Source organism: Sinocyclocheilus grahami, unplaced genomic scaffold, assembly GCF_001515645.1.
Source record: "Sinocyclocheilus grahami isolate Dianchi unplaced genomic scaffold, SAMN03320097.WGS_v1.1 scaffold398.1, whole genome shotgun sequence".
Classification (NCBI taxonomy): domain Eukaryota; kingdom Metazoa; phylum Chordata; class Actinopteri; order Cypriniformes; family Cyprinidae; genus Sinocyclocheilus; species Sinocyclocheilus grahami.
The window spans coordinates 715,315-736,247 of NW_015505577.1; the positions used below are offsets into that span (position 1 = coordinate 715,315).

The 20,933-nt window shown below is 39.8% G+C and overlaps 1 protein-coding gene across 1 annotated transcript in view; it reads right to left on the minus strand.

Annotated features, from left to right (window-relative positions):
* The window catches only part of LOC107550426 (blue-sensitive opsin-like), a 107,273-nt gene that overhangs the window by 26,429 nt on the left and 59,911 nt on the right, over positions 1-20,933 (minus strand). The window contains exon 4 of the mRNA XM_016231696.1: positions 8,388-8,621. Within this exon, the coding sequence (XP_016087182.1) occupies positions 8,388-8,621 (234 nt within the window). The remainder of the gene's footprint in view (positions 1-8,387; positions 8,622-20,933) is intronic.

The following is a 20,933-nucleotide window of genomic DNA, read 5'->3' on the forward strand; positions in this document are numbered from 1 at the left end:
TCTTTTTGGCATAATAAATAATGCTATATTTAATAATGCTGTAAAATAAGTAAATAAAATATAAAATAATGCTAATTTAAATGTTTTAAAAGTTTACTTGCATTTGATAATATGATTTCATGCATCCCACAAGCTGTTAAATGTTACATTCATACACATTATATGATATTATTGATATTCGGCTGTCTTTCATTTTTTAAATAAAAATGCAATTACAATTCCCAATCGCTAGATGGCAATTGTAGCCCTACTGAGACATGACTACTGGCAATGCGAGACATGAGAGTTAGAGATCAGTGTTTTCATCTGTCGTGTTTGATTTTTTTTTACACGAGAGAGCACTAAGTTTACTTGTCGGAGAACAGCGAGCAAACAACAAACGATAAAGGACATTCCTACTTGGTCTTGTAAGTATCTGTGTTTTAGTTTTGACGTGTTCATTATTTATCTATATTATTTGTTGTCATGTTTAGGAACCATGACATTTTAGTGAAGGGAGCAGATCGTAGTTGATAGTGATCTGTGACTAGGCCCACGGTTCAGAAGATTAATTGCAAAATTTAATAGAGTAAAAGTTTTATCATTTGTTCATGTTTACAAACTCAATCGATTTTAAAACAGCACAAGAAGAGGCGAAAGAGCAAACAACAGAACAAACACAGCTTTGACAAAGATTAATCCATATTCATTTATACAGTGAACACACTCAGAAGAATTGGAGAAACTGAGGAGGACTTTCAACATCTGGAAAAGCAGTTGGAAAATGAAAAGATCCGTGCAGCAATGGTAAAAAAAAAAAAAAAAAAAAACCCTCTCCAAAACAACATTTCCTCACTAAAGCTCTCATTTTTGACAAAGTCCTTCATTTATTTTAATTATTATATTTAATTTATTACTGAACAATGGCTTGTTAGATACAGAGAGAGCATGAGCTAATTGAATATAATATATCTGTCATTGTACAAGTACAATAACATTTATTTTGAAACTTCCAAATTGATAGTAAAGCTTAAGAATACAAATAATTTGAAATGGCAATATAAAATGATCAATTATAAAAAAGTTTGCAGCAGTATTAAAATAGCTCAGATGTGCAATGCAGCATTAAAACCTAAACAGTACAAACAAAAAACATAATGAAATAAAACGGTAGGGTACATTTACAATGTACATTTGAGGTTAATGTGTGTACTGGGCTACTTTTTAGTTACAGCAGCTATCACTGTGTTGTTATGAAGTCAGTTGTGCCCGCCAATTTTGGAGGCAGAGACAGATTGTGGGGAGCACTAATAGGGAAAAACTTAAACTGTTGGAATAAAGAGTTTTAAAGGGTTGGGGGGGGTCCACTGCAGAAAGAGGCATTTGAAAATAGTGCACTGTTCTCGGTCATTAGAGGTATGTGTATAAAACACACAACATTTACCAGAAAGCTTCTCTCTTTTTTAACACACTGAATGGAGATACACTATATATATCTCGTTTTTGTTTTTAGTACGCATCCAAGCAAAAGAGAATGACTCCCTGTCACAATTAGTGTAATTAAAGTAAAAAATTACGTTGAGCTTTCTTGTGCTTTTTTTCTTATTTGGCAGATGCTGTGATAACCAACTTCCTGGCAGCAACAGAGTTGGACTTGAGCAGGGGTGCCCAAACTTGGTCCTGGAGAGTCAGTGTCCTGCAGAATTTTGCTCCAACCCCAATCAGACACACCTGAACCAATTAATCAAGCTCTTACTAGACATACTAGAAATTTTGTGGCAGGTGTGTTGAGGCAAGTTGGATCTAAACTCTGCAGGACACTGGCCCTCCAGGACTACGTTTGGGCACCCCTGGACTTGAGGAATGCAGTTGGGAAGCATTTTAAACAAGAAATAAAACCAATAATTAATAATTTCCTTTAAGTTCACTGTTGGTTGTTTTATTTGTTAAAAGTAAACCAACATAAGGGTTACTCTTTTTAATTTTTTATGTTGTCATTTATCCGTAATGTTTTAATGTTAAGTGTGATAACATGCTCTTGATTTGTATTATATTTTTTTCTTTTAAATATCTTAAGTTATTTAAAATATTTTATTTTTTCATTTTTATATTTTTATTATCTGAAGTTGTTAAAAATTCCACATTTTTTTAGCATAATATTTATATTTAAGTGTATTGTATTTATACCATTTTATTTTGTCATTAATTCTTTTGTATTTTTATCATTTTGTATTGTCTTAGGTTGTCAAAAATGTATTTTTTCTTAATAAAAGCTGTATATTGAATTTATTTGGATGGAGTGCCATTTTGTTGTCTATTAGATGTATATATGTAGTTGTTTAATAGCGGTCTATTTGTTGACTAGTCTATTCTTGGGCTATGATTAGACGTCTATTAAATTTTCACTGACAGCCCAAATTTAGCCTTGTTTTAGCCTAGACGGCTTTTAAACGCAAAATTGCTTGCTGGGAAACGTCTCGGTTACGTATCCAAGCAAAAGAGAATGACTCCCTGTCACAATTAGTGTAATTAAAGTAAAAAATTACGTTGAGCTTTCTTGTGCTTTTTTTCTTATTTGGCAGATGCTGTGATAACCAACTTCCTGGCAGCAACAGAGTTGGACTTGAGCAGGGGTGCCCAAACTTGGTCCTGGAGAGTCAGTGTCCTGCAGAATTTTGCTCCAACCCCAATCAGACACACCTGAACCAATTAATCAAGCTCTTACTAGACATACTAGAAATTTTGTGGCAGGTGTGTTGAGGCAAGTTGGATCTAAACTCTGCAGGACACTGGCCCTCCAGGACTACGTTTGGGCACCCCTGGACTTGAGGAATGCAGTTGGGAAGCATTTTAAACAAGAAATAAAACCAATAATTAATAATTTCCTTTAAGTTCACTGTTGGTTGTTTTATTTGTTAAAAGTAAACCAACATAAGGGTTACTCTTTTTAATTTTTTATGTTGTCATTTATCCGTAATGTTTTAATGTTAAGTGTGATAACATGCTCTTGATTTGTATTATATTTTTTTCTTTTAAATATCTTAAGTTATTTAAAATATTTTATTTTTTCATTTTTATATTTTTATTATCTGAAGTTGTTAAAAATTCCACATTTTTTTAGCATAATATTTATATTTAAGTGTATTGTATTTATACCATTTTATTTTGTCATTAATTCTTTTGTATTTTTATCATTTTGTATTGTCTTAGGTTGTCAAAAATGTATTTTTTCTTAATAAAAGCTGTATATTGAATTTATTTGGATGGAGTGCCATTTTGTTGTCTATTAGATGTATATATGTAGTTGTTTAATAGCGGTCTATTTGTTGACTAGTCTATTCTTGGGCTATGATTAGACGTCTATTAAATTTTCACTGACAGCCCAAATTTAGCCTTGTTTTAGCCTAGACGGCTTTTAAACGCAAAATTGCTTGCTGGGAAACGTCTCGGTTACGTATGGTAACCCTCGTTCCCTGAAGGAGGGAACGGAGACATCACGTCGGATGACCGACGAATTGGGATCTCGCTTAGAGAGACCAATCTACTTCGAGTGTAAACTAAACGAGCCAATGCACATTGGCATGCGATTATTGCATCCAGCTGCTGCTGATCACAGCGTGAGTATAAGTAGGCAGCAGATGCAGTGCATAATTCAGGTTTTTGCTGAGGAACCGAGCAGGTGACCCGGCCGCTCAGCGGTGGTACAGGAGCTGTGGCGACGGGACGTGACGTCTCCGTTCCCTCCTTCAGGGAACGAGGGTTACCATACGTAACCGAGACGTTCCCTTTCAGTCAGTCACTCTCGACGTTACGTCGGATGACTGACGAATAAGGATCCTACCAAAAGGCCACAGCTACCGCCCCTTCCAGTGTCCTGTGGAAGCCACCTGCGCCCCTACTTTTTGGCGTAGGCCAGGGCTTGCACAAGAGGACCAGCTACTGCTACTATGGCACTACCCAATGAGTAAGACCGGATAACACTGGGAAAACGTACCCGTTCTACTTGGAACCGGGAACGTTACGGAAGCTCCAACCTTCCCGAAGGAGGTTTCGGAAGCAATACACATATGAACATTCCTTGGGTGCATATGGAAGAATGGAGGTGATTGTAACCCTCTTGGAATGGCAGAAGTCTGCCGGGGAAACACAGGCTCAAGGCTATGCCGTGGACTTTACACATATGGGATCCACTTAGGTCTTACTTATGGAACCCAGCCTTCTACCGGTTCTCGAGGATTCAACGAGTGAAGGCCTGGTGCCGGACACTCTGCCACGTCTGGCTGCCGAGGGGACGGATGAACTCAACAGGGTCTACTATATGGACTCTCTGGAGTGGTTTTAGCAAGCTGACCCGAAGCCGGGGACTCTCAGTGCTTCTACCCGTTTGAGGTGAGAACACAGGAGGATACCGGCTCCACACGAAGGCTATAGAATCTAGCGAACGTGTCAGGGGTCGCCCAGCCCGCAGCCCTACAGATATCCACCAGCGAGGCGCCACGAGCCAGGGCCCAGGAGGATGCAACACTTCTGGTTGAGTGAGCTCGCAACCTGAACGGGCAGGGCACACCCTGTGCCTGATAAGCCAGGGTGATGGCATCCACTATCCAGTGGGTCCCCTACCCTCGTGATGGGGGTAGGGGACCCACAGCTCAACAGTCCGCAAAGGCTCAAATGGGCCCTGTTGTAGTGCCGTGAGCACTTGAGTCAGGTCCCAAGAGGGTATCGAGGGTGGCCGTGGAGGGTTGTACCTTCTTGCCCCCTTAAGGACCCTGACGACCAGATCATGCTTCCCCAGCGACCTCCCTTCTACGGGGTCGTGGTTAGCAGCGATTGCAGCGACATAAACTTTAAGGGTGGAGGGAGACAGCCTTCACGCCAACCCTTGCTGCAAAAAGGACCGCACAACTCCGACCGGGCATCTTCGGGGGTCTTCTCGGCGAGAAGAACACCACTCAACGAACAAGTTCCACAACGCGCAGATCCAAGATCGGTCTCAACCCACTGCGTTTCTTGGGTACAATGAAGTAAGGGCTGTAAAACCCCGACCTCATATCGGCTGGAGGAACCGGCTCTATCGTGTCCTTCGCCAGTAGGACTGCGATCTCTGCACACAAGACAGGGGTATCTGCTGCTTTCACTAACGTAAAGTGAATGCCCCTGAACTTGGGAGGGCGCCGGGCGAACTGAATCGCATAGCCGAGCCTGATGGTTCGAAGGCACGCCGGGGCAGGATGTACCAGATGGCCTCAGTCTGCTTTTGGTCAGCGGAGAACTGCTGGGCGAAGTTCTCCACCGTGTCGCTGAACAGGCCGGTCTGGGACACGGGGGCGTTCAAGGACCTTGTCTTGTCCGTCTCGCGCATGTCGGCCAGACACAGCCAGAGATGGCGCTCCTGGACCACCATAGTGGACATCACACGACCCAGAGACCGCGCTGTAACCTTCGTCGCTCGTAGCGCGAGGTCCGTCGCGGTGCGGAGTTCTTTGAGGACTTCCGGGTCGTGACCACCATCGTGCAAGTCCCTCAGTGCCTTATCCTGGTGAACTTGCAGTAGCGCTGAAGCGTGTAAGGCGGATGCAGCTTCTCCACAGGCCGTATAAGCACTGCTGATCAAGGGCGACGAGTGCCTATAGGCCCGGGAGGGGAGCAGCGGTTTGCCCCGCCAAGTGGTAGCGCTATTTGGACACAATTGCATCGCAACCGAACGCTCCACCTGGGGAACTCCCGCGTACCCCCGCGCTGGACCCCCATCAAGGGTGGTGAGGGAGGATGAGCCACTGGGCCGGTTTCTGGCAGTGAAAGGTGCCGTCCACGACCCAGCGATCTCATCATGCACCTCCGGGAAGAAAGGCACTGGGGTGGGGCCCTGAAAACCAGCGCGCGCCACCCCAAGAAACCAATAGTCCAACCTTGAGGGTTCGGGACGCGGTGGAAAATTCCACTCGAGCCCGACACTCTCGGCGGCCCGGGAAAGCATAGCCATCATTTCCGGGTCCGTATCCGGCACCGCTGACCGCCCAGAGGGCAGCAGCGCTGACGGATCTTCATCCCTGGAGAAATTCGGCTCACCCTCCGATACTGCAACTGACATCCGGTCGTTGGGGGGAGCCTCGGAAGAAACCCCCCGGGAGGGTCCAGCCTGCTCTTTTGAGAGCTCCGCTGGTTTCGGAGTGCCGGCTGGCTGGGGCATCCCCGGAGGGGTAAGACCGTGACTGGGCTTACACCGTGACTGTAAGACCCTTTTGAGAGCTCCGCTGGTTTCGGAGTGCCGGCTGGCTGGGGCATCCCCGGAGGTGTAAGACCGTGACTGGTCTTACACCGTGACTGTAAGACCAGTCACGGTGAGGTGACTGGTCTTTCAGTCACCTCACCGTGACTGTAAGACCAGTCCGTCCACTGCCAGAAGAAGAGCGCCCTTGTGTGCAACCCACTCGACACGGGAAAACTACTGCCGCTGAAGCGGCGTCCACCAGCACGAGAGCCCACGAAGAGCATGCTTGACTGTAGCTTTACTGACGTCGAGAGTGACTGACTGAAAGGGAACTTGACTAAACCTAATACAGGACAAGTTGACTAAATATGATAAAAACTAAAAGTTACATTTGACACAGGACTAAGACTAAATTAATAATAGCTGACAATTAACACTACTCTGTTTGAATCCTCATTTATTTAGAATCGTTAATGTTACATGGTTGGTTTTCTTTGCCTGCCTTTTGGTGTTTGTTCTGTTAATCTGTACTATTAAAAGTTATTTAGAATCTTCATCTTTATCGTCGTGCTTTGGATTACCTCGTTGTGTGACAGACAGCAGCATGTCAGAGAAATTACGTTGTGGAGATAGCTGCCAAATAAACTGAATGTATATGGTAGTCTACAGCAATTACATATTGCATGTATGTAATTAGACATTATTTTAATCTTGAACTGATTAATTAGCAGATGTTATTACTTCACTATCTACGTGTGGCGTAATTAACAACAGTCTTGTATTGTTGAACCAGTGTGGTCCCAATGCTGAAGGTGTGACCATGTAACTTTAGTTTCGGGGAAACAGTCAGGATGTTTCTCTGGTTTATTTCTCCAACAATGCATTGTTATACAGTGGCTAAGCAGTGTATTATGTAGCAGTACAGGAAACATACCCCAGTATGTTTCTGTGCAACAGGTTCACAGAAACGAGTTGGTTAAGGAATACCTTAGCAAGAACCACTAATGATAATAATGAGCCAATTTTAATGGTTACACAAGAAACTTGAGGGAAGGAATCTTTCAAAACAAGCTGATATTCACACTGTGGATGTGCTTGCATTCTATTCTGTTCCTACATGGAATATTAAACTTCATGTTGTGCTCTTTGGTTTGTACACAACACTCGACAAGACAAATGACAAGCTCAATCAATCAAATCAAAGTCTGGTGCCTTATCTGGGATTTAAAGGAAGTTAAGCAGCCAACTGATATGGTTTTCAAACTGCTGAGCTGGCAGGCCATTAATAACCTTTGCATGGCATTTCATCTTTCTCCAGTGAGACCTGCTTTCCTGCATCAAGTCAACCCAATGGTACACTCCACAAGAGGAAAAACATATATTTGCCCTAAAAATCACCTCTTAGAGCCAAACAGAGTCAACTTTAGTTGCATATACATACATAGTATACCTTCTCAGTTGAAAGAAGCTTGATTTGCCTGTATAAATAGTAGGTCCCTAATCACATGTGGAGAGGACAGGCTGCTTTTAAAAAAACTGGATAAAAGAGCCGGGAGGAACAAAATGTGATTATTTTAAAGGGGGGTGATTCTTTTCTATACCCACTGTACCCTCTTCATCAGTGCCACATTGCACAGCTGACACTGACGGATGGTACAACAAGAACGATGAATTAGATTGTTTCACATGAGAGTATGCCATTAAAGAGTCACATCACATTTATCAAGCTGACAGTGTATATTGATTGGACCACAAAATCTCTGGCACCCACTTTCTGGAGACTCGGAACATCACTGAATAGCTCAGCACAATCAGCTTTGATGGAGCTACTTTCTGTTCATGTGGGTAAGCAAAAATCAGTTTTTGGCATGCCGACACAGAGTGTCTACAAAAAAAAGAAAAAGAAAAAGGAAAGGTTTCTTGTAATGTTACTATTTGAAAGCACATGATTGTTACTTAATACAACTTAAAATGTAATTTATTAGTAGTAGATGTTGAAACTGAACATTGAACAGATGACATTTTCAGTGAAGAAACACTGAAACACAGATGATTAGATAAATAATAAATTCAGTGTACTTCCATTTTATGGACTATAGCCACAACTACCACAGAATAATTTACCCCAAAGTCCTCGACATGGAGCAAAACTCACACTGATTTTTGCCAAACCCTTCCAACCTTTCTTTATGCTCACCTGTTTATTCATGAAGATGTAGATGATGGGATTGATGACCGTGCTGGACTTCGCTAAGATGGAGGGCACTATGCTAGCCTCGACAGTCACCAGTCCTGGGGCTCCAAAAGTGGCCAGAAGAGCCATGATCCCATAAGGCAACCAGCAGAGCAGATAGAAGATCACCATGGTCATCACCATGAGAAGAACCCGGTGCTCTCGTTTGCGGCTCATGGGTGTGTTCACACCACTGACCTTCAAGTTCAGATACAGATGGAGAAAATAAGATGGATCATCAGTAACACTGTTAAGTAATCTGTATGAATAGATCTGTAGAAGAATCTCTGTAAAATAGATTCTCTGTAAAATAAATATACAATTCAGAGCATAAGAGTATAGCAGGTATAACTGTTTCTTAGGCCAATAACAATATTACAATAAATATCAAAACAGTTCATAAGTTTACTAGACATGGTCAGGTGGTTTAGGGTGATCAATAAAGTATTAATCAAGATCAAATCAGTATCCTCACATGAACTGCTCAACAACTGTAGATTGAATGCTAAAAGCTCAGGGACTTTCAGGGCTATAGATAATTTATATAGGTATAATTTATTTTTTACGTTTACTTATGAGCATCTGTAAAGATTTCAAAGCAAACAGACACTTGTACCATTGTACATTTTTACTACTACACTAAGGCCTTTACAGAAGGCATGTAGCAGATTATGTACAACAGGTTTTTGAGGGTTTTATCATGTTGATAATTTAGAGGCCTTAGAAATTTGTGTATCAAATATGGTCAGTAGGAGAGAGCGGGCCACAACCTAACAAGTTTTTGACACTCTCAGTTTGTGTAAATCCACTTGGGTATCAGAGTATTTGTTCCCCTCCAACCCAACCTCTCACCTCCCCACACACATTAATTTCACATGTCTAGTATTAAATAGATGGTTTTGTTTCATTAATACAGTGTATACTTTTTTCTTTATTTACCCCGAAACCAAACATGAATCAATGCCACACACTATCAGTACTTGCAAACTTATCAAAAACTAGATTTATTCACAAAGTTTCGGTCCCATGACCTTGATGGCATTTACAAACAAACTATTACAACACTATCATTGTATCTTAATTACCAACCCCCATGTGCTAACAAGGAGACAGTAAAAGAAATTTCAAATGTCCATGTCACCCCCTCCATTGTCAGTCTTAACAAAGAAAAGCCACTTACATTTAACTATTGTAATACACCCTCCTATCACTGTCCCAGATCCAGATGTACAAAGGGAGTGGGTGATTAAGTGAAGGATTGTGGCTTCAGAGTTTCGCTGGCAGCGTGTGATAAGATGTACCTACAGTACCTCGTCATTGCTGCAATAAAGTCAATGAAAGCACAGTGCAGACAACCCCCTTTCTAAACTTCACTTCCCCAGCACTAGAGCATATGAGCAGGGTGGTAACATTTACTCCGTAGCGGAGAGAGCCTTATGCTCTTATGAAAGTTTATGCTCTGCTCACTCAGTCCGCTCAGGGCACCTCACTCAACCCAGAATGCTCTCTGCGATATGATGGTTTTAGAATATGTGAAATAAATGCACATGCCCCCTCAGATTTTTGAGCCAAGTGGATTCTGAATGCAACTTCCAAAAGACAAAAAATAGCCAAACAATGTTTTTTTATATTTGATACGATCACACCGGCATGATTAAAACGTTTAGTGCGGCACATCATCAGCTGCCAAATTTAAATCGTGTTGGAATTGAGCATTTATTCAAGAAATTCATTACAAACAGAAAGTTGTATAGTACAAAGGGAATGTAACGTCGGAATGGGATTGTCATTTTACCGGTGAGCGTGAGCAGTACATAAGTGGACCGTTTGCATGGGTTGTGAGCAACTGAATGGAGCACACTTGCATAGAGCAGAATATTGAGCAGAGCGTCACACCACTCCGCTTTGCATGTTCTGCCCAGCACAAAGAAACCATGGCACTTTCACTTTTGTTTCTTTATAGACAGTGAATTTAAAAGTAGATGTGAAACACTCTCTAAAATGAATTCAAGTTACTCTTACCCATGCAAAATGTCTCAGGTTATGGTTCCCTGTGAAGTGAACGAGACGCTGCACTGATAATGACACTATGGGAACATTTCTGCGTGATTGCATCTGAAGCACTTGAATCACTCCAGTTTCATTGTTGCAACGTCACCCCATGATGTGTGACAGCATACTGTGGAAACGATATAAAATACCATCTCAAATACGCCTCTCCGTGGCCACCAATGCCGCCATGGAGCAGCCGATGGCATAGGCTGACTCCTTGGTGGGCCAAAGAGACAAATCTGTGGCCGGATGCAAGTCTTTAACCATGTTGGACTTAACCCCCCCCCCCCTTTATTCAGACTCATGAGTAGTAGCTGGAAATCATGGGGCAAAAGAGATAGAAACCATGCATGCTCCATTCCCAAGCAGTGAACACAAAGATCATGTATGTCCCCGCCTGTGATGTAGTGTGGGCAGGGAGGCACATAGGTCTTAAACTGTTCACTTTCCAGATTAAATACAAAGCTAATTCCTGCAGGACACACAACATTAAATAAGACTCACCAACACAGAGAGCTTACTGAAGGCACAGAAGCTGACAATGTTTTGCTCCGGTTATTCTATATAGCTTTCACGGAACACTATCACTCATCACAGGGTAACGCTGCACCAATGAAATTGGAGTGATTCAACACATACATTCAATACATACAAAAATTATATCTAGTCTCTGAACAAATTTTGGTTTGACTGTATATCCTTCGGTTATTTTCACACTTTATTATGCACATTAAAATGTATTTGACAAGTTTTTGTTACTTTCACTGTTCATTTCTTTGCTCTATGTACATCATCTTTAATTTAATAGCATTAGAGCTGCTCCATTGCAGTGGCTTAGTACTGTAATCTTGTGCTTTGCTGTAATAATGCAGGGAACCACTCGTTATAAATCTCATAACTGTGATATTTTCAGAAATAGAAGTTGCGAAGATTCAAAGATTTTTTCATCTGAAAGTGCTGCGATTTATATTCCAAAGCCACTCATATAATGCAGAAACACTCAAGCAAGCAAAACACGCACAACGCGTGCACGTATTTGTACTGGCGCAGAATGAGAGGAACAAGTAGTACAGCCTAGCGCATTTCACACAGGCTGTTAGATTCACTTTCGCCAGAAAGTTGTGTATGCCTACGGTTGAAATAAATGATGTTTATAGTGAATGCCCTGTAGCGAAATAACTAAAATAAGGTAAAAGTAAAACACAACAAACAAAAATTGAAATAAAAAAGGGGTCCTAAGAGCTGTAGGAAATTAAAAGGGAAAAAATAAAAAAATAAATAAAAAATAAAATCTCAAATTTAATACAAATCAATTTAGCTGAATTGGTACATTTGTGCTAAACAAATGTAAATAAATGCAATAAAAAAAAAAAGGTAGAAGCCCCTATGAATGGTCTTATTTTTACACCAGTATCAGTATCGGTGCATCCCTACTTATTTATATAGCGCTTTTAACAATACAGATTGTGTCAAAGCAACTTTACAGTATTAAATAGGAAAATAGTGTGTCAATAATGCAAAAGGACAATAGTAAACACTCAATTTTCAGTTAAAGGCAGTTCATCATCGAATTTAGTGATGTCATAATCGAGCTCAGTTCAGTTTAAATAGTATCTGTGCAATCAAGTCGATGGTATCGCTGGATATTAAGTGTACCCAACTAATCAAGCCAGAGGCGACAGAGGGAAGGAACCAAAACTCCATTGGTCACAAAATGGAGAAAAAACCTTGGGAGAAACCAGGCTCAGTCGGGGGGCCAGCTCTCCTCTGGCTAGACGAAACCAGCAGTTCAATTCCAGGCTGCAGCAAACACATGCAGTGCAGTGCCTGCTCCCACAGGAGCCCGTATCTCTACTTCCCACTCATCTCTACTTCCCACAGTGCTTGCTTCCGCAGAAGCCTATATCTTTACTTCCAACTGCCACAGCAGTGCTCGCTTCCGCAGAAGCCACTTTCTCTTTTCTGATACCACTGCAATGATTCTACGCCAAGTGCCAGCACCTCACCAACCTTAAGTTCTGCAAGTTTTGGGGGGTTATCAATGCCCCACTCTGTCTGCTGTCCCGCGCTAATTGCATCTTTTGGGGGGAACGCTCTGGGTCCGGACTAAAGGCCGAGCTCGGACCCCTCTCCCCGGACAGGGGGAGTACCCCGGGTTCGGGAGGAATTACAGAGCTCTGATCCCTCTCCCCGGACAGCACGCCAAATATGCATAACCTTTACTCTGTTTATTATATGTAAGTGTGAACTTGTGAAACAATATAATATGGATAAGGAAAACAAAAAAGAAACCAAATATGAAAGAGAAGGAGCAGACGAGACGGAAACTCAAATTGATAATTCATAAATATAAATATATAAATATATATTAAAGCATGAAATATATATTAAATATATATTTAAATTCAAAGAGACAAGATAGTCTATTGTAGCATTTGGACCAATCAGACACACAACTTTTTGTTATATTTAACAAATAATATCTAATGCCCCCTCACCTAACCAAAGGGCCAATTACGAGGAACATGTGAGTGGTCAGCTAAATATCTACAGCGGATCTAAAATATTCATAATTAATCATAACTAGTTATGGTTAATTATTCATATTTCCTGTCATGAGCTGATTCGTTACACTATGCATGACGTTTTATTCGTATCTAAAACGATCTGAACATTAAAGAGCTAAACTCTCATGCAATGTGTGTTTCATTCTTACTCAAAGCCAGAGGGTGCTCTCATACTGAAAGTCCAAACCGGATTCATAGAAGTAGCCTTTCTTATAAGCTGAATAAAAAGCAGAAACGTAAACACAATAAACACACGATTGCAATAATATATGGTTTATGTGGGTTTTTCAAGTCATCTCCAGGTAATATTTTGGAAAAGACAGGAATAAAATATTACGGAATATAAATTTGCTCTCAAGTGTAATGCACACATGTTTGAGGTAATTATGTGCTGTATGTAATTTGATCAATGTTTATATGTGAATAAATGCATATGTTTAACATATAAAGCGGCCATCATGGCTTGTAGAAGACTTTTGTGTAACACTTAAGGTAACATTTTCCAACCTTCATGTTATCCTTAGGAAAGTGACAGTTAAGGGGCTTTATGCAACACTTAATGGGTTTTAAGGGATAATTTAAGCTGATGATACATGGCAACTTTTTGAGCAATTTTGCCAAGCAACTTTTTTTGAGCAATGTTGCTTGGGCACTTTCCCACTGAGAATGGGTAACGCATTTCTATACGGATACTTTAAATCAGTCGTGGGCCCTGTGTCTCACCTGGTTGCCCGTTGACGCCAACATTAAACAAAGTTGCTTAGCAATATTGCTCAAAAAGTTGCCCCGTGTATCATCAGCCTAAGATAACTTCTAAGGGTTTATGACGTTTCACCTAAAGAAACCCTTAAGTAACATTTAAGGGATACTTTATTCAATGCCCTTAAGTGTAAGGGAAACTTAAGGGCGATCTTAAGGGAAAATTACACTTAAGATGCTTTATGCAACCGGGCACTGTTCCTACAAATACAACTGTTCAGTAAAAAATCTGGTGCGATAAACATTTTAATTTGAATGAACGACAGTTAACTATCCATCTGATGTTTATGTAAATATTAACCAGCAGCATCTCACCAGTCGTCTTTGAAGTCGAAGGATACTTTCATTAAAAAAATTTAAAAATCACTCACAACTCGCACGGGATTCAGGTTTAGAGAGCAGAAACCTCAAAGTCCAAATGAATGTCCTCACATTAAAACAGACAAACATAAGGACAATACGAATGTGACCTGCTTTTCCAAAGAGACACTCTGCTTTGATATGCCTTTTCAGACTGAAATTAACATTCACATGCTTTTATGGAAAGCTGTTTTAATCTCTTACATCACACTGCGAAGAAAACTGGCCAATCAATAATAATAACAGTTTTGGTCATGTACCTGGAGATGCTGCTGTTGCATAAAACTATGACACTCACAAACAGACTACTTTGCTAAGCAGCAATGAATAGTAGAGAAAGAATTAGGACCCGCCTCTCTTTCTCTGTACTTTTGTATTTGGTGTTGTTTGAGAGACATCTTAAATAACAATAAAAACAAATCATAAATGTTTGACTTCATCATGACAAGTGGGTTTCAGAAATGGAAAGGTGTGCAGTGCTGCTCCTGTGTGAGTTTATTATGAGCACATATGAAATACTGAGAAAAACATAAGAATACTAACAAAAAAAGGAAAAAATACAAATAAGGTATATCAGCAAATAGCATAATACAGTTCTATATTTCTGCTTTTATATATGCACCACCTACTCTCAGAGAGTGAAATACTATTTTCACTCAGCCCATCTTAGATTTTTTTCCACATTGGTCTGAATAGACAAATTTGAATATTTGTGATGGTGTGAATAGGCCTTTTGCATTTCTCCACTGGTCCCACTGTATCTATGTTCACTTCCTGCTATACTGTATGACTTTTTGAGCCAGAGGTCTCTGCCATGGCTGTCAATAAGCATGCTGTGGTGTCTGCTAATTTCACATCTTTGTGCTTTCAGGCTACTTGTTACATTCACCCCAGACTGTTGTCACTCCCTCACTAACTACATTCCCCACAATCCTTTGACTGGACTCTTGATCACTGATTGCATTCACCTGTATCCAGTGTTGGGAAGGTTACTTTGAAAATGTAATAGGTTACATATTACAAGTTACCCTATTAAAAAAATGTAATGGTAGTGTAACTTTTTCAATTACTTTATTAAAATAATGTAACTGATTACTTTTTGATTACTTTTCTGAATTTCTAATGAATGCTTATTTGCAACTGTTAATCATTTTCAAACATTTACACCATGCAGGGTTAACCTTACAGTAGTGCTCAACACTGTCAGACTTTCACAATCCTTCCTCACTTGAATTAAGATGATCAAATTTGAACACATCCACCACAAAATCAGACTTTAGTACCGCCTTTTACTTTGAGATTGATCTGAAGTTCAATGCAGATTTAAAATCATAAGAAATAGTTTACTGATACTGTTTTTGAAACCAAATCTTAACTACTGGAAACACTGCATCTAACAATGGTTTGGGGAAAAAAAGATGATTGTTTTCTCAAAATAAGTAAAATGCTCATGAAGTGACTAGCGATTAGAGATTATGTTTTTGTACTCATATATTGAGGTGGCAGAGGCTGACAACACTGCGAGCTTAAGTCTGCCTATGTGTAGTAAATGAAACCGCACGTCTGTGTCATTAATTTCCACGAGGGGTGGACTGGGAAAAAAATTCAGGTCGGGAAATCTCACACTCATACACCCACAACAAATTCTGAAACATGGACAACCCTATTTTTTGTATGGACCTCACATAAAAAAAGGTTTAAACCCTTTTAAAAAAAGGTTGGGGACATGCAAATAATTAAAAGTTCTCTCCTGAACTGCACCTTCACTACATTTTTCTTTTCAGTCTCTTTATTTTGCCCTGATATATATCTCTCACATGACTTTAATACTCAAGATTTAACAAAACTATACTTTCTAAATTGCCTGCAAGTCAAAATTAGTACATCACTACAATATCTTTATAGAAAAATCTTAATTCTGAACATGAGTCATGTTTTTCCCTTAAAAAAAATTACCATGCTTTTATTATAGTAAAAGTACAGTAACCATGTTTTTTTTTTTTTGGCAAATGGATTACCATTTGTATTTATTTTTACTACAAATTCTATGGTTAAACTATGGTTAGTGTAGCAAAAACCATGGTTAATTTGTGGTTACCATGGTTTAAGAATAGTAACCATTGTTTTTGGATTTATAGAAAAATCATCGTTAATTTTCATAAGGGTTGTGTTGTTGTCTGCCCTAGCTCCCACTAAACCTATTATAAAATATGATTATTTGTCTGCTAAATTACCACTGTAACATTACAATAGATAATAATGATGTCCTTTATACAGTATCTTGAGTGATGACTAATGAGCAATGGGCTGCTGCTGCTTAAGTAAATAAAGACAAAACTACAGTAGCATATTTACAGGTGAAACTGACCTGCACTTGAAACCCTGAACAGCAGTTTTGCTTCTCTGCTCCACCTGTGCGCTTCCACAGTCCACTCCATTCTCTCTCTCGCATTGATTACGCTGATCCAAACCATTTGGCGGAGGCGCGGAGAGCGCGCGAGCCAAAGCATTGACAGTCATGACTAACCGATTCATGATTTATTAGAGATTTAATTATCCAATGGCGAATTGGAATGGAAATAATCACTTTAGTACATTCGGCAGGCAACTATACAATAATAATATTAAAATAGCGGGCCAAATCGGCTGCCAGGCTACTGGGAATTGTCCCGGTTCTCCCGATGGCCAGTCCGCGTCTGATTTCCACAGAATGTGCAGGATTCATATATTGTCTTTTTGCGGCTTAATATTCGCAGACACTAGTCCATATCGCGTTTTGATTCAAGTGCACTGACCTACTTTTGATTTATTTGTTCAAAATGTGACATATTCCATCCGCGTTAGGCTATAGGAATTCCGTTTTTATGACTGGATTCTATGAACCAGTCTGTGTTTTCCGCATCGCGGAAATTATGTCTCAGAGTAATCAGTGCAATTTGGGAAAGAAATCAATTAAATCTGTGTGTGGATGTGTGTAAATATTCAAATGTAATCCCCTTGGTAATCATTAACATTTTCATAAGTAACTGTAATTTAATTAAACATTTTTTCTTAGTAACTGTAACTGATTACAGTTATATTTATTTTGTAATTAAATTACGTAACGCCGTTACATGTAACTAGTTACTCCCCAACACTGCCTGTATCTCATCACCTCATCAGTCTCACACTATAAAAGATGCACTCACACACACACACTTTGCTCAGTATTGTTAGCTTGTAGCTTTCCCTAGTTCCTGTGTCTTTTGGAGTTTCTTGTTTTCTTGCCTTACCTTGCCTTGTCTCTTGAACTTGGACTGTTTACCTCATTTCTGGTTGTTTGCTGCCTGCCCTGACCTTCACCTGTTTTGGATTACTCTTTTGTCTCTCCCTGCATTATACCTGTTTGCTGGTGTGTGACCCTGCCTGTTTGACCACTTTGGAATAAAGTCTGCACTTGGATCCACTACTGCGTTGTCACGCCTCCCAACGTTACACTACTAAGCTGACATAACTTATGGAAACAGCAGGGCTGATACAAAAAAAAAGGAAAAACTCCCTTTCCAGGGAAAATTTCAAAACTTGTTTTCTGCATCATCTACTGTATAGTAAAGTAATTGTTGTATAGAATCTTGAAGTGTTTTGTTAGCATTAGAAGTTCACTGGGTTTGGAGTTTAGGAAAGATTAGTGCCTTATCGGCAGACCTAGATGGAATTTGCAGATGGTTTCTGAGCAGAATATTTGTGGGGAATGAATAGTGAACTGAGAGTACCATGCCCTTAGTGGTATTTGAAAACATAATTAAATTTGCCGAAATATGCTAAGCTAAAAAAATATAAGCTAAGTTCAATGGATGGGGGATGTGGGGAAAACTTTGTGATTGACAGGTATTGCAATACTTAAGAACTCTGCAGAGCTTTCTGATGAGTTCTGTAGCTGCAGACTTCATGTTGATCTGCTCATCTACTCTCTGGCACTAATAAGGTGTACATTCAATGTTCAGTTCAATTTAAGTAATCATACACTGAACCAAATCCACTTAATATCCCCTCTTTTTCTGTTAACAATGGGCTTTACCAACACAGAGCCACAAACAAATAGAAGCATCTGGCTGCTGGAAATGTACAGAACATAGGAAGTAGAAAGACAGACAAAATAGGCCAGAATAGGTTGCATGTGATCTGTTGCATGCTGTTGTTTAAACAGCACCTCTTTACATTTAAGTAGCCTTTTCTAATTAAAAAAAGTGTAATGCTAGTGTGATGGAATGAATATTGCTACCACAACCCCCTCTGCTGGAAAATAGGAGGAACTCACTACAGGTTTAGCTGTCCATCACCGGCTGGTGAATGATTAACATGATTGCATCACAATAAAAGTAGAGTGTACCAGTGGTGTAGTGAGCACTTGATTAATTTCCCACACCTCACGTTTTCTGTTGTGTCGCCCTTGCTTGGTGGAGTCGTGTGGTTTGGGTTTTCTATTCTAGTAATTTCTCTGTTTAAACCCAGGTATGTGGATTAATGGAATTCCATAGGTGAGAGGTGTAGTACTGGTGTGTAACTCAAGTCTGTATCCTGCAGGTCGGGTGTAGTGAGATATGTCATAGCGGGAGCTCTTTCATATCAGTCGGATTGACCCAGTTGAGGGGAACTGCCTATCGGCTTATGTCCAGCGTGGAGCCGTGGAGTGGGTCAATATTTGGCAAGACGTATGGACCCAGACTGCACTGCTGTTTTTTCTCTACGGTTTCTGCTGTTTATTGCCCTCGTTGTCTTTATTAGATTTTCTTTCTTCTTTCTTTGTGTCAGTTGTTTGTTTGATGGTTTTGGGAATATTAAAGGGTTTATTTAGTCGTTTTCTTTTACTAACTTTTTGGGTAATAGTGATCAAGACGGCTGATGTGATACTGTCAGTGATTTATGGGGATGATTAGTCACGTACCCTAATGTTTTGCATATATCTGTAGTTTTCTTTCCTTTGTTTTTCTTATTGTGTAATTGTATATTTGTTTTTGTATTTCTTTGTCAGTGCTGTGAGTTCTCCCTTTGGGGACCTAGAGAGATACACCATTTATTCTTTGGGGTGCAGTGTGGAGCACATTTGTTTTTCATTGGTGTGGTTGCAGTGGAGAGCACTAGAGTGTGAGGGCTTGTCTGTTGGGGGGTTTAGGATTTTCTCCTTGTAAGGGCTTTCAGTGTCCCAGGTGGTGCTTTCAGTTTTTTTTGTTTGTTTTTTGTGGTTTTGTTTTTCTTATGTAATTCTTGTTGTTTTCCCCTTTTTTTCTCGTTGTTTTTGTTTGTTCTGCCCCCAGTTAGCATACTATACTTTAATTGGTATCCTTTTGTGTTTATGGGTATTTAAAATGTATCTGTATCGAACATGTCCTCCAGTGAATAGTGACTTCCTTTTGTTTTTAAACAGAAAATTATTTTTGATGTAATAAAACATTGGTTTTAACTGGCAGAAACATCTCAATCATTTCTGGGTAGACCGAACCTGTATGGCTGAGTGGTTTATATCCTGGGGTGGAAGTCCCTAGGTGGCGTAGTGGGCTATTATTGATTTATTTCTCTGCCTTACTGTCCCCGCCACACTAGCTAGACACATAACTTAAAACAAATCGCCACACTGTTGATTGAATTATGATCAAACACTGGCTTTTCTCAGCTCTTGAATACAATACAAATCCCATTTGTAAGAATAAATGTAGGCTAGTGGTTTCATCAGCTAGTGTGTTATTGGGGATCAGTGAAAACTGATGCTGAAGAGTATAACCTTGTTAAACGTATTTTATCCTGCCGTAGCTGTAAGTGGTCACAAGATGAAGAGAGACAATACAACGTGTTGAGGGAATATTTAGTATGCACTGGTTGTGCTGAACGGACAGTAGTTGATTTAGATGCAGAATGCAACAGCTGCATGTTTGAGGTTATTTGGAATAAGCTGGAATATCAAACCAGGTTAACCCTTGTTTTTAAAGCCGTGCAGAGAAGCGACATAATGTAAGACTTCCTAGCAACACCATTCATGTGTCACATATTGAACACGCAAGCACAAGGAGAATTGGAAAAAAAACAAAACACAATTTTATTTAAACACGGAGGAAATGCTAGGAGATAACTTCTGGAAACACACTCAACACAACCATGCAAATACAAAACTCTGGAAACACAGGACTTAAATAACAGAACAGAAACTGATTAGTGGGAACTAATCGATAAACTAGAGTCTAGTTAAGCTTCCCAAACTTCAGAGGGGTAAGGCCACCCAAAAACATAGCAAAAGCTCCACGACCCCCCCACCTCAAAAATATAGATTTATAGTATATAGATATATTTGTATATTAGACACCATTTATTAACCAGTTTGTAAGAATTTCATGTGAATTATGAGAACTACCATAAAATGTAATATGTTTTATATTCTGGTGAAAGTAAGATGATGTAAACATTCTTTAAAAATATATTTAAATCTATAACACTTCATACTATCTGCATACTATTTACAATTATATTGCATCAAAGTGTGTAACAGAAGCTACAATACATAGTTCACAATTCTATTGCAATGAAATACATAACTATGTATTAAAAAAAAAAAAAAACTAAAAACATCTACACTTAACCTGAGGAATGATGAAAACTCTGTCAGTTTTAGTAAAGAACAGTCCCACAGTCTGATCAGCAGTCTTCCAGACAGTACCTAATAAGATGGGTGATGTTGTTTTTCAGCTATTAAGGATTTGATGTCTAGTTAAATCGACATCAATTTAAGACAGAGATCAGATTC